The 16,254-nt window shown below is 37.4% G+C and overlaps 1 protein-coding gene across 2 annotated transcripts; it reads left to right on the plus strand.

Annotated features, from left to right (window-relative positions):
* Positions 1–1,607: 1,607 nt before the first annotated feature.
* LOC146481590 (uncharacterized) lies at positions 1,608–11,147 on the plus strand. Of its 2 annotated transcripts, XM_085108213.1 has the most exons (20): positions 1,608–1,705; positions 2,190–2,260; positions 2,948–3,009; positions 3,461–3,524; positions 3,993–4,036; positions 4,155–4,188; positions 4,364–4,395; positions 4,489–4,534; positions 5,019–5,066; positions 5,617–5,648; positions 5,756–5,810; positions 6,118–6,146; positions 6,623–6,668; positions 7,332–7,379; positions 7,502–7,555; positions 8,994–9,025; positions 9,228–9,273; positions 10,038–10,066; positions 10,610–10,655; positions 10,942–11,147. In XM_085108213.1, exons 1-20 carry the CDS (start codon positions 1,687–1,689, stop codon positions 11,011–11,013), a joined length of 909 nt encoding a protein of 302 aa, XP_084964339.1. In that variant the 5' UTR covers positions 1,608–1,686; the 3' UTR covers positions 11,014–11,147. The 2 variants fall into 2 exon arrangements, with proteins under 2 accessions (XP_084964339.1, XP_084964338.1); XM_085108212.1 differs by lacking the exon at positions 1,608–1,705 and having other exon boundaries at positions 2,091–2,260.
* Positions 11,148–16,254: the final 5,107 nt, after the last annotated feature.

A 16,254-nucleotide genomic window follows, 5' to 3' on the forward strand; every position in this document is an offset into this window, starting at 1 on the left:
TTACAATAGACTTTTGTCAACAAACAATACTTAAGGATTCACCTTAGCTTAAGAGGGCCTCTGCAAACTCCACATTCTCCCAGTCACATGAGCGCACGTTGCCTTTGAATGAAGGGTAAAATTTAAGGGTACATATATTAGCTCTATTCTAATTGGCCTTAATGAATCCTCTTTTCGATGCAAAACCCCCTTAATGACTCTGCCACAAATTGAAATGTTTCATTTCCTAGTTAAACTGATTATACATTAATTTTATTGACCAATGTTTTCGCGCTAATGAAAATTTATATCCTGATAATGAAGGGCAAAAGGTGTATTTCAAATGCTATCCTTCAGAGGTTCCTATATATATACAACAGTTAAAACTCAGCTAGCACGAAAAAAAAAAAAAAACGAAAAAAGGAATGTTGTAGAAGATTTTACCCGCAATCGAAATTATAGCATTCGCGTAACTGATTAAAAAATAAGAAAAGTATTTTTAATTTGCATTTTTTTCAAAAAGGTAAAATAGCAGTAAACATACCATTTCTGTTGACGGCACGGCAATCAAATCTTACCAGCGCGTTGGAGATGACACACCCTAAGATAACAATCACCTCATTTCGATTGTTGGTAATTTCTTGTCGCATTCTTAACTACCCCTTAACAACAGTTTAGTCATGTTACGCACCTGTTAAGATTTCCTTGAGTTTAAAATCTCTTTAAGTGAAAGCTACGGTAAACAAAGATGACCAGATCTTGTAACACGCGTGAGATGACGTACACCAGAAAAACTAGTAGGTTATCTTGGCTTTCTGTTTATTTTTCATTTATCTCATATTTCTGATCCCTCATTCGTTCTTGCATTCACATTCAATCCCTTATAACCTGATCTACACTGAGAATGATGTATTAATCAGTAAATGACACAGGCATACTCGGAAAAAAATCCGAGTGCTCCTATCAGGAGTCGAACCTAAGGCCTTCCGATTATTTCGGAAGGAAGGATTAATTCCGGAGCTAAGGCCATTAAACTAGCTTCATGGGACAAATATCGTGCATACTGCTAGGATTGGAAGGTCAATGTGTGGTATATGGGCAATGGAAATAATGTGATGGAATATGTTAAGCCTGGTGAATAAATGATGTACACTATTGAGCAACAACTATTCAAAGGGAGGGTTAGCGCGCGATGCGCAATTCATTGTTTCAGGAGCTCCGGTTGGCTATTTCATTGTGGCCTTGTTGTAGTTGAGCTGTTATTTGTTCGTACACTCCATGAAAATATGACATTTTTATCGACTATGCATGGGAACTGTCTCATTTTTCTCGGGAGTCTTCGAGCGAACAATCAAGCCAGCGATGAAATGCGGCGCGCGAGTGTAAAAGCGTAGAGAAAATGAAGCGGTCACTCGCGCGTTTCCTTCGGTTGATTATCTGAAGCGACTTCTAAGTAACATACGATTAAACAAAAAACAACTGTACTTGATTCCTTCGCTTTTGCTCATAAGCTCAATTAAAAAAAATATTTTACCATGAGCGTTTGGACGAATGAGATTTTCAGCGCGCACAAGATTCCATTTTTGACGTTCGTCTGACGTCATAAAGGAAATTTTATTCACAGTTTTCTGGTTTAGCTGACGGCGTGTCCTTTTGCTAAGTAATTTATTACACGGAATACTGCAGATCCAAGAGCTTGATTTTAAAATGGAGCCCGACAAGAAAGGTAAATTTACAAACGATCATCGTAGTAAACTGTGCGACAAGAGGTTTTTCGCAGTTGAAGGGTTAAGTCATATATTTTTACAATTTGCGCTTTCAGGTAAACCGGAACTTTTCTACTTCATTAGAGAAAAAAGAAAGTAATTAACAGAATATCAACCAGCAGCATCGCCCAGTGATCGAATGAAAAGCCGAGATAAAGTTATATTCAATTGTCCTTCTTGTAAGAAAAGAAAAAAAAAAGAAAACAAAATGAAAGAAAGCGAAGCGCAAACAAATCATTTTCCGTGCACGAGCTCCAAATCCTGACAACGCGCGCCAGATAACACACGCCATAGCAAGGGTCACGTCATTTTTGACAATTCGTTTGTTTTTTCTCCGCAAACTTTGTTGCTTGCATTTTAAAACAATTTAACCACGATTCGTCCTTTTTGATACAACAAACATCTCCAAAATGTATTGGCTACCATTTAAATTGTTTGTCTTAGGTCGGAAGTCAACCTCGGACGATAGAAATGATCTCCGAAGGAAACTACAAGAAATAGAAAAGCAAAATATGGTAAGACTGTTACATTTCATTTTAATTTGTTGCAACATCTTATGACTTTTTTTTTACAAACATGCTTGCTTTAGCCTGCTATCATTAATTTTCAGTTACAGTTGAAATAAAAGTTGAATATATCACCTTATGGTTTACAATCATGAGTTTTAGAATGACGCGCCTTCTTTGGTAATTTTCATGAAATTCTTGGTGTTTTGTTTTAAGATTCGTTATACTCAGTAATAATGTGTTTAATGAATGAGAGATTATCGCAGTTGTGCACGCAACTTTATAATTAGCAGCTGCGAAAAAAAGAAAGCCCGAGAAAAATTCTGGTTTGAACGGACTAACCCAATTAAGTACTAACATACATAATGGTTTAAGGTGACTTTAAATTGAGATTCTACGACATGAAAGCCGGAAGACATTCAAAACAATATCCACACAGGACCATTAAACTGTAGATAGATATATCGATTTTTGTTTTTGTCCTACTGGATACAAAGCAATAACAATGCATTTTGAAATAATCCGGCAGAAGTTCGCATTTTTTTTTTTCAACACCATGCGTTAACAAACATTTTATTCAGTCTTTTCCAACAACAGAGAAGATTTTCCAGTATAAACGCGTCTTCGTGGTTTAAAAAGTCTCTTTTGTTATGAGAAACGAACACATTCGAAACACAATCAACTTTTTTCCTCCAGGAGCTGAGAAACTCCATAAAAGGAAAAGAGAAGCAGATCGAGAATATCAGAGAGTTGGGAAAGTATGTAAAATGTTTATTATAGTAATGGATGTTTTTTTTTATTACCAGAATTAAATGAGGTGATTTCAGCCACCGTAAAGAGATTTCGAGCGTTTGACCTTTGACCTTCCACAGGCGCCGATACAGACCTGTTTCCATCGTTTTAAGGAAAACAGTCAAAATCTAGTTCGAAAAGTATAAAAATTGTCTCTCCAGGCGAATTGAAAACCGAGGAAATGGGACTATTTCGGGATTAAAAACCATACTCTCGGGTCCCTCTTGAACCTCGCGTTTTCGGCGCACTGTCCTTATGAAGGCCAAATTACTTTATATACTATCATAAGGAGGCGCGGTGGTTACAAGTAAGCACGTTGGACTTTCGATCGGACAGTCGGAGGATCTGAGGGCCAGGGCAATCAATAACGTGTATGCTCCATATCTAACTTTGCTGGGGTTTTTTTTACTTATGCAGTGAAAAGAGGAAGATGGCGGATGGGCTGGAGAAAGCCCATAAAATAGAAATGGATAAGCTTCTGGTATGAAACAGAATTCATTTAATAGTAATTATAAATAGTACTAAAATTATTTTATACATAGTGCAGTGTCTGCACGTAACTATTCACGCTTTACCTAATAAAACATTATTTAAAGACCTTTTAAAATCGGACTTTGTTTTTAAGAGGATGAAATGAGTCTTTAAATTTCTGTTACGTCGTTTACTTACATAGTGGAAAGACTTTCTTCACTGGTTCTCTCCAATTCTTCAACCATTTTTTTGAAGATGTTCCATAAATTAGAGAGAACCCATTGAGGGGAAATGGACAACATGTTGGTGTGAAACACTATTCATTTAATAGTTATTATAAAAAATAATAATAGTAAAATTCACTTGCATAGAGCTGTTTCTAAAACCTGTTTCTTTTAAATTACTAGCTCAACCTGGACTGAGATTACAAAATGTGACTGAAGTAGTAAGACACAATTTTGTTCTTTAATTTAAACAGAATCAAATGAAGCGGATTGAAAAAGAAAATGAAAACATAAACAGGTAAAATGTTCAGTAAAATGGTAACTAGAGTCCTTAGTTAAATTTGTTTACAACTTGACAAAGCTCTGTATATGTAAACAAATTATTTTACTGAAGATTAATTTGTGATTGTTTTCAGCGCAATTGAGGAAAGGAAAGCTGCAAGAGAGCAGGTGGAAATTATCAACTGTTCTGATTATTGTTTAGTCTCATTTAAGTTCGGTTAAAATTTTAGAATTTTGATTCCAAGATCAATTTATCGCCAGTGCCTTTAATATTTTGGAGGTCTCTGAACATTACTTTACACAAAAGAAAACGTGGTATAAGTATTCGCTTCTTTATTCGCAGGCATCTGCTAGTGCCAACGCAGAGGAGGAAAGGTAATTGATATCAATAAAGACTAAAGGCAATGATAAGCTTTGAGGAAAATAATTTTGTTGCAGCATGTTAAATGTGATTTCGTTTATTTTTAGGAGAATCCAAGAACTTGAAAAAGAACTTGAACAGGTTGAACTTGAGGTAAGTCCGACCTTGTTATTATAGTGGTCGTGATAGTTTTCTTCCCTTTCTTCACAATTTTTAAGTACTTTGCTCACAGCAAGAACAGAACAGAAAACAAAATAAAACAACAACAACAACAAAGACAACAAAAAACAAACGTGAATACTATGATTTAACTTGCGACAATTCTAAAAGGCAGGCATCCAACTTGCAGAGAGTGACGGAGTTAGAGGGTTACGTTTTGCCGATCATTGGTCTGTTGACTGATTTGTCTATTTCCTTTTTAAAATCTAATAAAAGTGCTTAAACTGTCTGGGTTAGCATATAAGATACTAGGTTGCACAAAGTTGAAGCAAAATGAAAGTAGTTTGCAAGGTTCGTACCGATCCATACGAAATCCGGCACTGAATTATTGGCGCTCAGATGCGCTCAAAAGCAACCCTGACAGACTTAGCTGAGAATTATTTATTCCAATGATTTTTATTATTTATTCTTCAAACAGACTCAACTACTGGAAGACACCACAGGTGGTGTTAAAACCAATATTAAGGTTTGATTCGCTTTTCCTTTTTCATGTTTTTTAAAAATAATATTTAAAAAAATATCATTTATATTACACGAGAGACAATCGAAGTTATGATCACAAGCTAAACATTTGGGAAAACAAATCCTCGGAATGGCTCAGTCTACTTCGCTGTAATCGTGCAAAGCGGAATATGGTTTTACCAGGTCAAGTTCGTGTAACTAGCTATATATCTTCATAAGGTCGTCTGACGCATACGTGAAGACTCATCGAAAACGGGAAGTCGTTCCAAGAGGTGTAAATAGGCCTTTCCTCTTTGAAACAGTTGCAAGTCTTGTAACTTAGCATATTGTTGGATGCAGGTCGACTCGCAAATCTCTTTGCCTTTGTTCAAAGGTGCATAAGATATTGCACAGTAGCAGTAACATCATCCGAACCATCAGTCAGTCTGTCAGTCAGTCAGTCAGTCAATCAATCAGTCTGTCATTCTTTGAGCCAATCTTTTCTACCTTGCTTCGTTTACCGATTCTTTTATTCTTTCATAATTCATTAGTTTCTTCGTTTGATATTTTTGCAGATGACGAATCCACTTATCGAGGAATACAAATGGTAAATAATACTTTGCGTCTTTAAAACGCTCACAAACCCAGAAGAGCAGTTTTCATCTTATCTTTGCCCAAAGATTAGAATTTACAATATTTGTTTTCATTTCACAGTGAGATTAAAACCGCTAAAGAAGAGAACGATGCCGTGAAAATGAAGATACAGGAGGTGACGCATTGTCCACTTTACTAGTTTTTTCTATGTTTGAAGAGAAAAATAATCAACTATTATTAATGCGGAATAGCCATCTTAAATTAATTAAATATCAAACCGCGAAAAAGAAGAATGACTTGTAATCCAACAGCATTCCCAAGGGAGTTTTCTAACAGCAGAGGAAGCAAGGTGTGCTTGATTTTGATATTGCCTTTCATGCTAGTCAGTCGTACAAAAACACACCACAAACAAAATAAACCTTAACTATTGAGGAATGACTCAATAACCGTATTTCATGTTTTCTTTTTCTTTAATCTTTCAGCTTACCGAACTAGTTGAAGAAAGAAAGAAGTGAGTATTCATGAAATTAGACGATTGCAATCCTAGATCACTGTATCTTTTGGCTCGAAACGAAAGCTGTAACTGGTTTTGTACATTTTAATATACAAACGAAGACAAAATTAAAACGTATTATGTTACTATACCCCGATGGATGCCTGGGGTGGTGTTGTATTAGTTGGTGTGTAGAACGTTCGTTCGGAAGATTGGAGGGTCGGTAATTCGAGGTTACGTTGGTAAGTACTTTATTCCACATTTTCTCTCTTCACCCCGGTGTATAAGTGGGTACCGGCGACATATTATTTTGAGTAACCCAGTGATAGATTGTTCCCATCTATTGGGGAGTAAAACTATTCCGAGTTGGTCCCAAGCTCCGGTGATGAAGGCCATTGAGGCTCGTCAGTAGTGCAAGTTTTACCTTACCATACTCTGACGGCAGAAAGTGCTTCTAGTTATCATTGATATCATTATATATACCTTATTTCTAGAGAGCTGGAGTTTGCCCGAAAGGAATTAAATGCGGCCCGTGAAACGGTAAGTAAATCTTTGGTTTTTTGTGCACGATTCAGTTTTCATTACCCAGAAAAGCTTGGAAGTGTATGATATGTCTTGAGGCTATCAACTCTAAGGAATAGACCTTGAATACACCTGTTTACTTTTAATAATAATAATAATAATAATAATAATAATAATAATAATTATTATTATTATTATTATTATTATTATTATTATTATTTTTATTTTTATTATTATTATTATTATTATTATTATTAAAAACTTCATGACATTTGTTCTTTTTTTCTTTTTCTTTACAAAAATATTGTTGCTTAAAAATGTTATCTTTTTTTAATCGAAAAGAAATGTGAATAGGTTTTTAATAGCTCTTTTTTTATAAATTTAACTTGTAAATAGCAATTTGTGTGGAATATTTTAATAAAGAATTTTCATTATTATTATTATTATTATTATTATTATTATTATTATTATTATTATTATTATAACAATAAAAGCAACCTGGCGGCAAATATCATTTCCCGTAAGAACCTTTTCTTGGAAAACTGTGTGTTTAACATAATCTCTGTTGATTCTGTATGCTTTTGGCGTAAGATAGGCTAATGAAATATCAAACTGCATTGCAACGCAAGCGGGGAACGGAAAATGTGTTATTATATAAATAATTTCGGTTTTGTTCTTCAGAACAACGCTAAAAAAGCTGCTATTGAAAAAAAAAAAGAAGAAATACAGGTTTTTTATAGCTTCGTTCATGTATCTTAATATAAATTACTTATTTGACAGTGCACTCTTCAGGAAAAATTTCGCATGCTATTATAATGAGGTTCAAATTATGTTTCTTTTTTGCTATGTAGAATAAATGCATGGAGATGTTTAAAGCCATTGGAAACTTTGAAAGAAGAATTGAGGTTAGTTTTTTTTATCAGGAAAAGTGAATCGTGTAATGAGCCAAACCGTAGACTGCTTCTGTTCACGTTTGAATGAACCAATTTTCCAAATTAAAGAAACCGTCAATCCCGAGGAGTATTTGAAAACGAACTTGGGAAATGCCTCACAGTAGGACAAACAAGTTGTTCAAATGCACCAGGTTACTGATAACATAAGTTGACTTTGATTTGTTCGTTTCTGGGCTAACCTTCATCGTAATTAAAGTTAATTGAGACTAAACTAAGTCCCACATAAGTCTAATTTCTTGGTATTAATCTCCAGTGACGGTTCGTTTTATGAATTCTGTCCTTCTTAGACTTATCCCTCGCGAAGCGAGGTTAATAAATTTGTCGGGCCGAGCCGGCCCGAGCGGAGCTAAGCCGCGTGAATTCGAGCGAAAAATATATTTATATATATGTATGTTTATATATATCTTTGAAGGTGTCCGCACTGTTGCCTGGCACCAGTGAAAAACAAAGTATGAATGACGTCAGACTGTCTGGCGTCGACTGGAGCAAAATTTGCATACATCGGAAAAAATATGCGTGTATGATCAAATTTCAACTGCAATGTTCATCAATATTCACTGGATACAAAAGTATCTCTCCAGAATCTTTTCCCTTTCTTTTAGAAATCTTTTTTGTGAAAGATTGCATTGAAGAAATTACACGTTTTGTGGCCGCGGTAAAATAATTTTCCGTGGGAAATAAATTCATCGAACACGACAGCGCTGCACGCCCGTTGTACATTACGTCCAGGGTCAGAAATAGATTTTCAACCGCAAACTAGCCTGTGGGACTACGAAAAGACCATGCTCATCAAAAAAAAAATTCTATCCCCCTTTTAATCTCCTCGTTTGATGCTACAATACGAGTAAAGAGGGCTTTCCATCCAGCCCCAGCTTCGCGAGGTTTTGTGAGTCACGTATTTCTAGTTTAATCACAAATTTATCATCTTTGCCGAAGACCTTATAATTGAAAGGAAGTGACAGTGCTGCGAGGTGAATTCACTAGATTGCCAAATGCCCCAGGGAAGACTAATACTAGGACCCATACCTGGGGAGATGGACACTTGTTATAACACACTGACGCATTATTTTTGAATTATAAAATATAACCGAAGGTTTTACTTATCTTTTAACGGCGAATTCTATCCAGCCGAGTATGTTTGCCGGATGGACCCAATGCCTGATTAGCTTCTCATCACAGATGAACGTTATAACATCTCGCGATCAATTTAAATTAACTGAATTGGAAGAGAAGTGATGTCAACCAAGGATGATTCACAGGAAACGGGTTGATCGACTTTTAGACCCTACCCCCGCCCCCGTCCCCTTGGGATCTTACAACGTTGGTAGAGAAAGAGTTTTATTTGAAATTGGATTCATACTCAAAATCAAATGGCTTTGATCCCTTGCAGGAATTACAGAAAAAGAAGGCCGAGGTCACGAGGTAAAGAGACATGAATTCTATTGTGAACTTGTCATGATCTTTTAAAAACAGTACCTGTTGAAAACTCCGTGTTTTATCTCTACCAATTTGTTGTTTACATACAACACGAAATCCATCCAGAAATTGATAAAACGAAATGATAGTCAAAATAATTTTTTGATAAATTGTTAAACTGTGTTAACTTTATTTTCTTAAATTTCAGCCAAAATGCCAGGATCGAAAGAGAGTTTGCAATCTGGCGACTCGAGGTAAATATTTATATCTACCTGTTTAAAATTAAATTCCTTCCAGGATAACGTTTTTCTCAATAAGGTTTCTATCCTGTACAATATTCTGTTTCTTCGAACGTACCGTAAATGTACGTCTCCAAACTCCTGTCTTCTGTTTGAGGCGCTCAATAACATGGTAAACGTTATTACTCATTTGTGCTCGACTGCCTTTAGAGCATCAATTACAGCGGTTACCAATATCGCCTTCAAAAGACTCTGATAAAGTTGCGTTTTGGTGGACGTCAATCATAGAAAAGCCGTTGAAATTATTTTGAATTCAAGGCAACAGAACCAAGAAATTGACCGTTTTATCCGCCGACAGATCGTAAACTTTATGAATGTGGATTTCCAAGCCAGATTATCTAAAAAAATGGGCATTGTTTAGACGAAGCCGTATTTTTTTATGAAACATTTGAAATCGCTACACCTGATAAATAAATCAGCGATGCGTGCAAATAAGTAAATTATCACGTGCAGTGAAAATTGAAATTTTTTATTCAAAAATACCTTTTATTTGCGCTTGATCTGGCTCGAGAATCAATTTAAATAAAGTTTACCGTCTCTTAGCGAGGTAAAATTCTTAGTTTCTTGCCGGATTACCTTGGAATCTTGTCAGAATTCAAATAATTTCAACGGCTTTTCTTTGATTGACGTCCACCAAAACGCGACTTTATCCGACTCTTTTGAATGTCGTAGGTCGCGTGTTATTGGTAACCGCTGTAACATTGATCCTTTTTTTTCAGGCCAAGATGAAGTTAAATGAAAAAGATAAGTAAGTATTGACCTTGAAGCAGCAAATCTACATTAGTTTATCTGTTCTCACGGTTAGTTAATCGGTGGTTAATGTATGCAAATTAAAAAAAAAATGTTTGTGTTCACCTTCAGGGACCATTCGATAGTAGACTCAGACTTTCCGGGGGAACGTGGGGTTGTGGGGGAGGCTGTTTGCGTTGACGTCATTATCTGGGAAAGTACAAACCGATGCGGCGTCCTTAAACCTGCGCAGGAGTAAAGTTTAAAAGCCGTTAATCTCGCATTTATATATAAAGGTTAAATTTACTGAAACACCGCCATTTATTGACACGGCCATTTAAAAGTACTGCCTCCTCACAAGCAGGGGTGGTAATTGTGTCGGAATGATGGCGAAAAAATTATATCACTCTGTGTTTTAGGGTGGGCTCTTGAACATATTTCTTTCTCGCCTCAAATAGCCTCAAAATGTTTCATATTACCCAAAATCCCAAGCGGCAGTCACTTCCAAACTCTTTCTTCATAGAGATTTCTCAAATTTATTATTATTTATTTTTGTCTATAGTCAGATTGTTGCCGTCCGTGAGAAAATTGCACTCCTCCAGGCCCAAGTAAGTACGACCATTGAAAGTTGTTATAATTATTAAATGAATTAGCTTTGCCGTGCTTTGTTTTGTTATAAAGCGCGCAGACAAAAGTCACGAGAGCATGAAAGAGCTTCAGGGTGAAACGCAATTGCCGCTGTCCTTGCGTGCTTAATAACAGAACTAAGCACCTTTTAAGATTTTATTTGGCTTATAATATAGCTTCACTTAGCTTTACTAGTGTGCATCCCCAACGGTTTCTATTGCGCCTACACTGATTTTAGTCGTCACAGTTTTTCCCTTTTTCCCTTAGAGTGCGGATAAAAACAAGAAGAAGCCTGGTGTATTCACACGACTTTTCCGGCGACTGTTCAGGCGCAAGTGAAAACACGTCTTCAGTTTAACATTTGAAATATCTGTAAATATATTTCTATTTGAGGGAAAATTACCAATGTTTGCTAATATATATTTTTTCATGTTGTTGTGCCAACAGAGGAATAAACGAACGTGTCTTTTATTTTGGAAGAGATTTTGTCTAAATACAGTTTTAAATGCATGTTACTCTTAAATACTGTTAAACGTCTTTTGATATGGAAATGATATTTTTAAATGATAAATTCTTGTTACAGTTATAAACCAGGTCGATAAACCAATGATCTGAGGACCGGGCGTATCGCACTGTTATTTTAAATGTTACAATTCGCGTTTGTATTACGTGGCAATCTCTTCTCAGTGTCTACGTGATCAGCTGTGGCGCACGAAGGGAAATCATCCAAAACGCCAAACTGGCTTTGTTCATAAGCGGCTCTCCATTTTTATAATATAACTTAATACAACACAGAATTCAACTGCTAATCCTGATTTACACTGAAGTAGCTCGTGTTCTTTCAAGATATTTCTTCCTCTTGTACCGCCATTCCCGCGCTCTCAATAAATCGAATAGTTCATCGTTTTTCTACGATGAGAACGTTTTCGTTTCTCTTGGGCGAAATTCTAGGTTTGCGCGATTGAAAGGCATGCTAGAGTTAGTAGCCTGCACTGCAGACGGACTATCACCCTCGGTTATTACCAAGGGTTATAGTCCGTCTGTGGCGCAGTCTACGAGCTAGCCACAAACGACCTGTTCGATTTTAAGGCTAACGAGCGTCGCGTCTGAATAGTTTTTTTATTTTTATTGTGTATTTTTTATTTTTCAAACTCTAAATATTTTTGTATAATTCCCCTGACGAACCTTTATGATGCTATGATATGATGACCTAATTAACACTAGTGCGCAGCAGGAAGAGACAATGCAAATTCTCAAAACATTCACTGGCCGGTGAGCAGCACTTTGCAAACTGAAGTTTAACACTTGTATATTTTTCCTACGCGTTTCGTCGGACTAGCGCGGACTCCAAAAAAAAAAATTAAATAGGGTTATTGGTTCCACTGTTCCTGGAACGTACAGTACAGTTCTCGTAAAAGTCTAAGGTTTAGAGTCAAATTCCCAACTTACTTATTCGTCGGCGCCATGTCAATCTGTCAACCAAAATGATCACACAATATCTTACTCGTACAATTCTCGCCATAGGTTCCGGAGTGGGGAAGAAGACTTTATTTTTAACGACAACACTGCAGCAGTCACGCACGCATCGAGGACGTTATCATTGAGTGCTACAAGATTTGAAAAATATCGTTTGTTACAAGTCTATGTAAGAGACTTGACAAGAAAAAATTTGGAGGCAGAATTTAAGCTTCCTTCTTGTCCCCTTCACCGTTCCCTGACGTTTTTGTTGATGTTCCAACACCCATATGGGGCCTACGAACAATGGGAAGGTCATAGTCAAGGGAAAACTATTTTAAAAGAGCTTCTGCCTGAGAGAGTGGGGCAGGCTTGGAAATGAGGGTCGGCCGATTTTGCTCAAAATCGGCACTCATAGCTCCTGTGAGCACTTGTGCAATATACCAAAGTTTCAGCTTCACTGACCTTATTTGGGATGAGTTCTAGATAACAACCTTGGGAGGTGTCTTGAGGCTGGTTTTTACCTTAATTTTGATCACTTTTTAATTTTTTTGCTTATACGTCGCTTTCTCGTTTTCTTTCTCTCTTTTTCTTTCTCTTCTTTCCACATTTGTCGACATATTCAATAAATACATAATTTGACTTATGCTGCTTTTGTTGTCTTCAAAATCTCCTTTGTGCTTTTTTAAAACGCGGGCGTAGTTGGCCATGCAATTTCCCACCACTGAAACAAACGCAGCGGCAGCACGGGCTTCGCATACTTGAGTGTGTAATTCGCATTGGTTTTCCTGTGATGCTGTGAACGGACGTACGGTCGGACGGACAGTGACGTCATAACCATTCTCGCAGCAACGGGTTACCATGTTTCCTTACCCGTGGCGCTCCGAGGCTATTCACACCTTAGACAGAAAGGAAAACAGGTTTTTAAATATGTTTAAAAACGTATTCGAAAGGCCAATCAGGTCTGAGCTTGTAAGACAAGAATAAAAGGTATGAATAATCTAGATTGCTAAAGACTGGTACAAACAAAAATGTTCTTGAACAAAGCCTCTAACTTACAACAGGCAGTACCCAAATGAATTGTCAGCAAGGATCATCTTCGCTGTGATAGGGGATCTCTTCTATAGAGGTAAGACCGTCTAACAAGCTTCTAACAATCCCAATCACCCTAATGCCGTAGCAGCAGTTTCTAGACACTTCAGCTTGCCGCGCAAGCGTGTTACAGACCCCAGACATGAAATCAATTCCTCTGGAATTACAACTGAAGAACAGCGGATCCCGTCGAAAAGCGAGAGAGGCGTCACACGACGGCTTTAACCGACGAAATGAACGTCAGTCATGAATTATTTCTAGTCTTTTTTTAACTTCTTCACTAAATCTACATGTATCTTATGAACCGTATATACGCTATGTCATGTACACTGGTTAACTGTTAACTATTTATGTTTACGTTCAAATTTAAACTTTTAAGAGCCGTTATTTGTAACTCTGGCCCAGAAGAAGACTAGTGGTACTAGTTGAAATATTGGCCCAAATAAATTTTCCTCTGCCTTAGTGTCAGCCCTGCAATCAGTCTGGTTTAAGGCCATGTGTCACCCGAATCTCCTTTATTTTTTGAAGGATTTGCGAAAAGATGGCAAAAATGGGTGGGTAAACATTTAAGTCTGTTAAAGTGTGGCTATAGTCGTCGACTCACCTACAGAGGCTTTACAACTTGCACATGCATCTCCCCCCCCCCCCCCCTCCTCCAAAAAATAACCACCCGAGAGCTGCTCTTTCAATATCAGCCATAAATAAATCTATTTGAAATTTCTTCATGTCCTAAGGAAATTCATCAAAAAAATTGCCAACTGAAAAATATCCTTTTACAACGCCTTAATCCCTTAATAATTTACCCCGATAAATATGCATATATTTTCCCCACAGGATTCAGGCAAAAATGTGTTTCCCCTTCATGTATTCTTGAAATTTCTATCCAATTCATAAGAATTACGTTAAAAATATTATTGTTGATTTTATCCTCAAATAATTCCATTATTTTTACCCATACCAACAAATGGCTCCTGTATTCCTTATATTTTCACACAATGCCGGAGGACTCAAGATTCAATGCTGCTTTTAAAATTCGCCCACTAGTGTATTTGCCCACATCTAATCACTACCCACCACTAATCCACCCACACCTCACCTCACAAGTTCGGCCCGCACGATTGAAGTTGCAAACTTGCCTGTATGAAATCAGTCTCCTAACCCACAATATTGCAAAGTTTCGGGCTGAAGTTGCACGCAAAAAAAGACTGAAAACAAAACGGAACCACGGGGCACTTATTTGTACGTGAAATATGCGACACTTGACAACAAATGAAACTATAAGCCAAAACTAAGCCCACACAGTATCAATTAGTCACCCACACATGCAATCACCATATCAGTGGGCATGCCCACACAATCAGCTTACTCCCTCTGGTGAAAACACTCAGGGCTCACTCAAGTCTTCCGTATTCGTTCTGGTGGTATACCTGTTCGGATACCCTTAATTACCTCGGAAATTTGATGCTAGAGTTTTCTTCGGTAAAATGTTTTCTCGCGTATTCGTAACCTGGAAATATTTATCCTTAAATTAACGCCAGTTTAATTTGAAGGCCAGATAGGACTATCGATGGACGCCTGAAGGCTGAAAAACTGTGGGGATGATTCAGCTCCTTTATCAGTGCGAGTAAAATATTCACTTAAAAAACCAAGGGGATCACACTGTCTCAACCTCCTTAAAATAATCTGGGATAGTTAACGTGCCCACAACATGACAATTAACACGTCACACCTACACCATGTGTACACCGTGTAAGTTGCCCACAACTAACTAGCCCACACAATAGGCACAATACCATATCATATCAGCTAGCTCGCTCACACAATATCAAACCATATCAGTACAAGTCAGTACAACTTGCCCACACTGCGCCAAGTTACAATAAAAGTTACTCACCCCACCATGTACCTAATTCGCCCAAACTATAATACTCGGTTAACACGCGCACCTTCCTCAGTACGACGGCAGTAAATTCGCATACAACTTCTCAGTTAACTTAACAGCTATGTGTAGAGATAGATGCTTCTCATTCTAATAGTTGGAGGTATTTGTACCGTCTGAGACGAATATTGCGTCTGTCTTATGCGTCGTTCTGACGCACAAACCAGACGCAAAGTTCGTCTTTAGACAAATAATTAGCCAGAAATTTCTTTTAGGTGATACGGCCAGTCCAGCCCTTCCTTCCTGATCGGAGTGGTAGAGAAACCCTTCAGGGCTTATCTAGAACAGATCCTTTCCAATATTTCACGCATACACAGTCCTGAAATTAGGCTATGTTAGCTTGCATTCTGTACTAGATAGAATATAGAGAGATGGTTGCTGGAGTGTCTTAGCAGTTAATACCGTTATTTTGAAGCGGACGAATGAAGCGAGTCGGAAAGAAGAATAGCACGAGAAAAAGTCACTTTTCTCGCCCACGGCTCCTAAGTGAATAACACCGTATAACCCAGCAAGCCGGTCCACACGCTTGGCCCAGGATAGCCTTGCAAAGCAATTTAGAGGATTGGTGACGAGCTGAAACTGTCGCCGACGTCTTCGACAATACAAATTTAAATTTCCATTTGTCGGGAATGATCGCTGACCATCGCAGAAATCTGGCACGTGTCGTGAAAATAGAAACACTCTCGATTTTCCCACCATCCCAGACGATCGGAGATGTCTATTATTTCCAGTTTTCATTAGCTGGGAAAGTCTGGGAGGGTCGGTAAAAAGTGTAATCTCCGATCGTCTGCGATTTTCCCTACTTATGAAAACTTCTGATCAATTTGAGACGTTTGATAATAACAATAATAATAATAATAATAATAATAATAATAATAATAATAGTTCAAACATATTTATAAAGGATTGCTGCATTAGTTTTAAGAAAAAAACTGCTACAATGCAATATAAGCCACCTAACTGATATGGTGTAGGCGAGCTGACTGATATGCTGTGGGCAAACTAACTGATAAACTGTGGGCGACCTACCTGGTGTGATGTGGGCTAGTCAACTGTTAAGGCCCGGAGGGATTAATTGATATGCTGTGGGCGAT

The sequence above is a fragment of the Pavona decussata genome, unplaced genomic scaffold (genome assembly GCF_977016875.1).
Source record: "Pavona decussata unplaced genomic scaffold, jaPavDecu1.1 SCAFFOLD_49, whole genome shotgun sequence".
Lineage (NCBI taxonomy): Eukaryota > Metazoa > Cnidaria > Anthozoa > Scleractinia > Agariciidae > Pavona > Pavona decussata.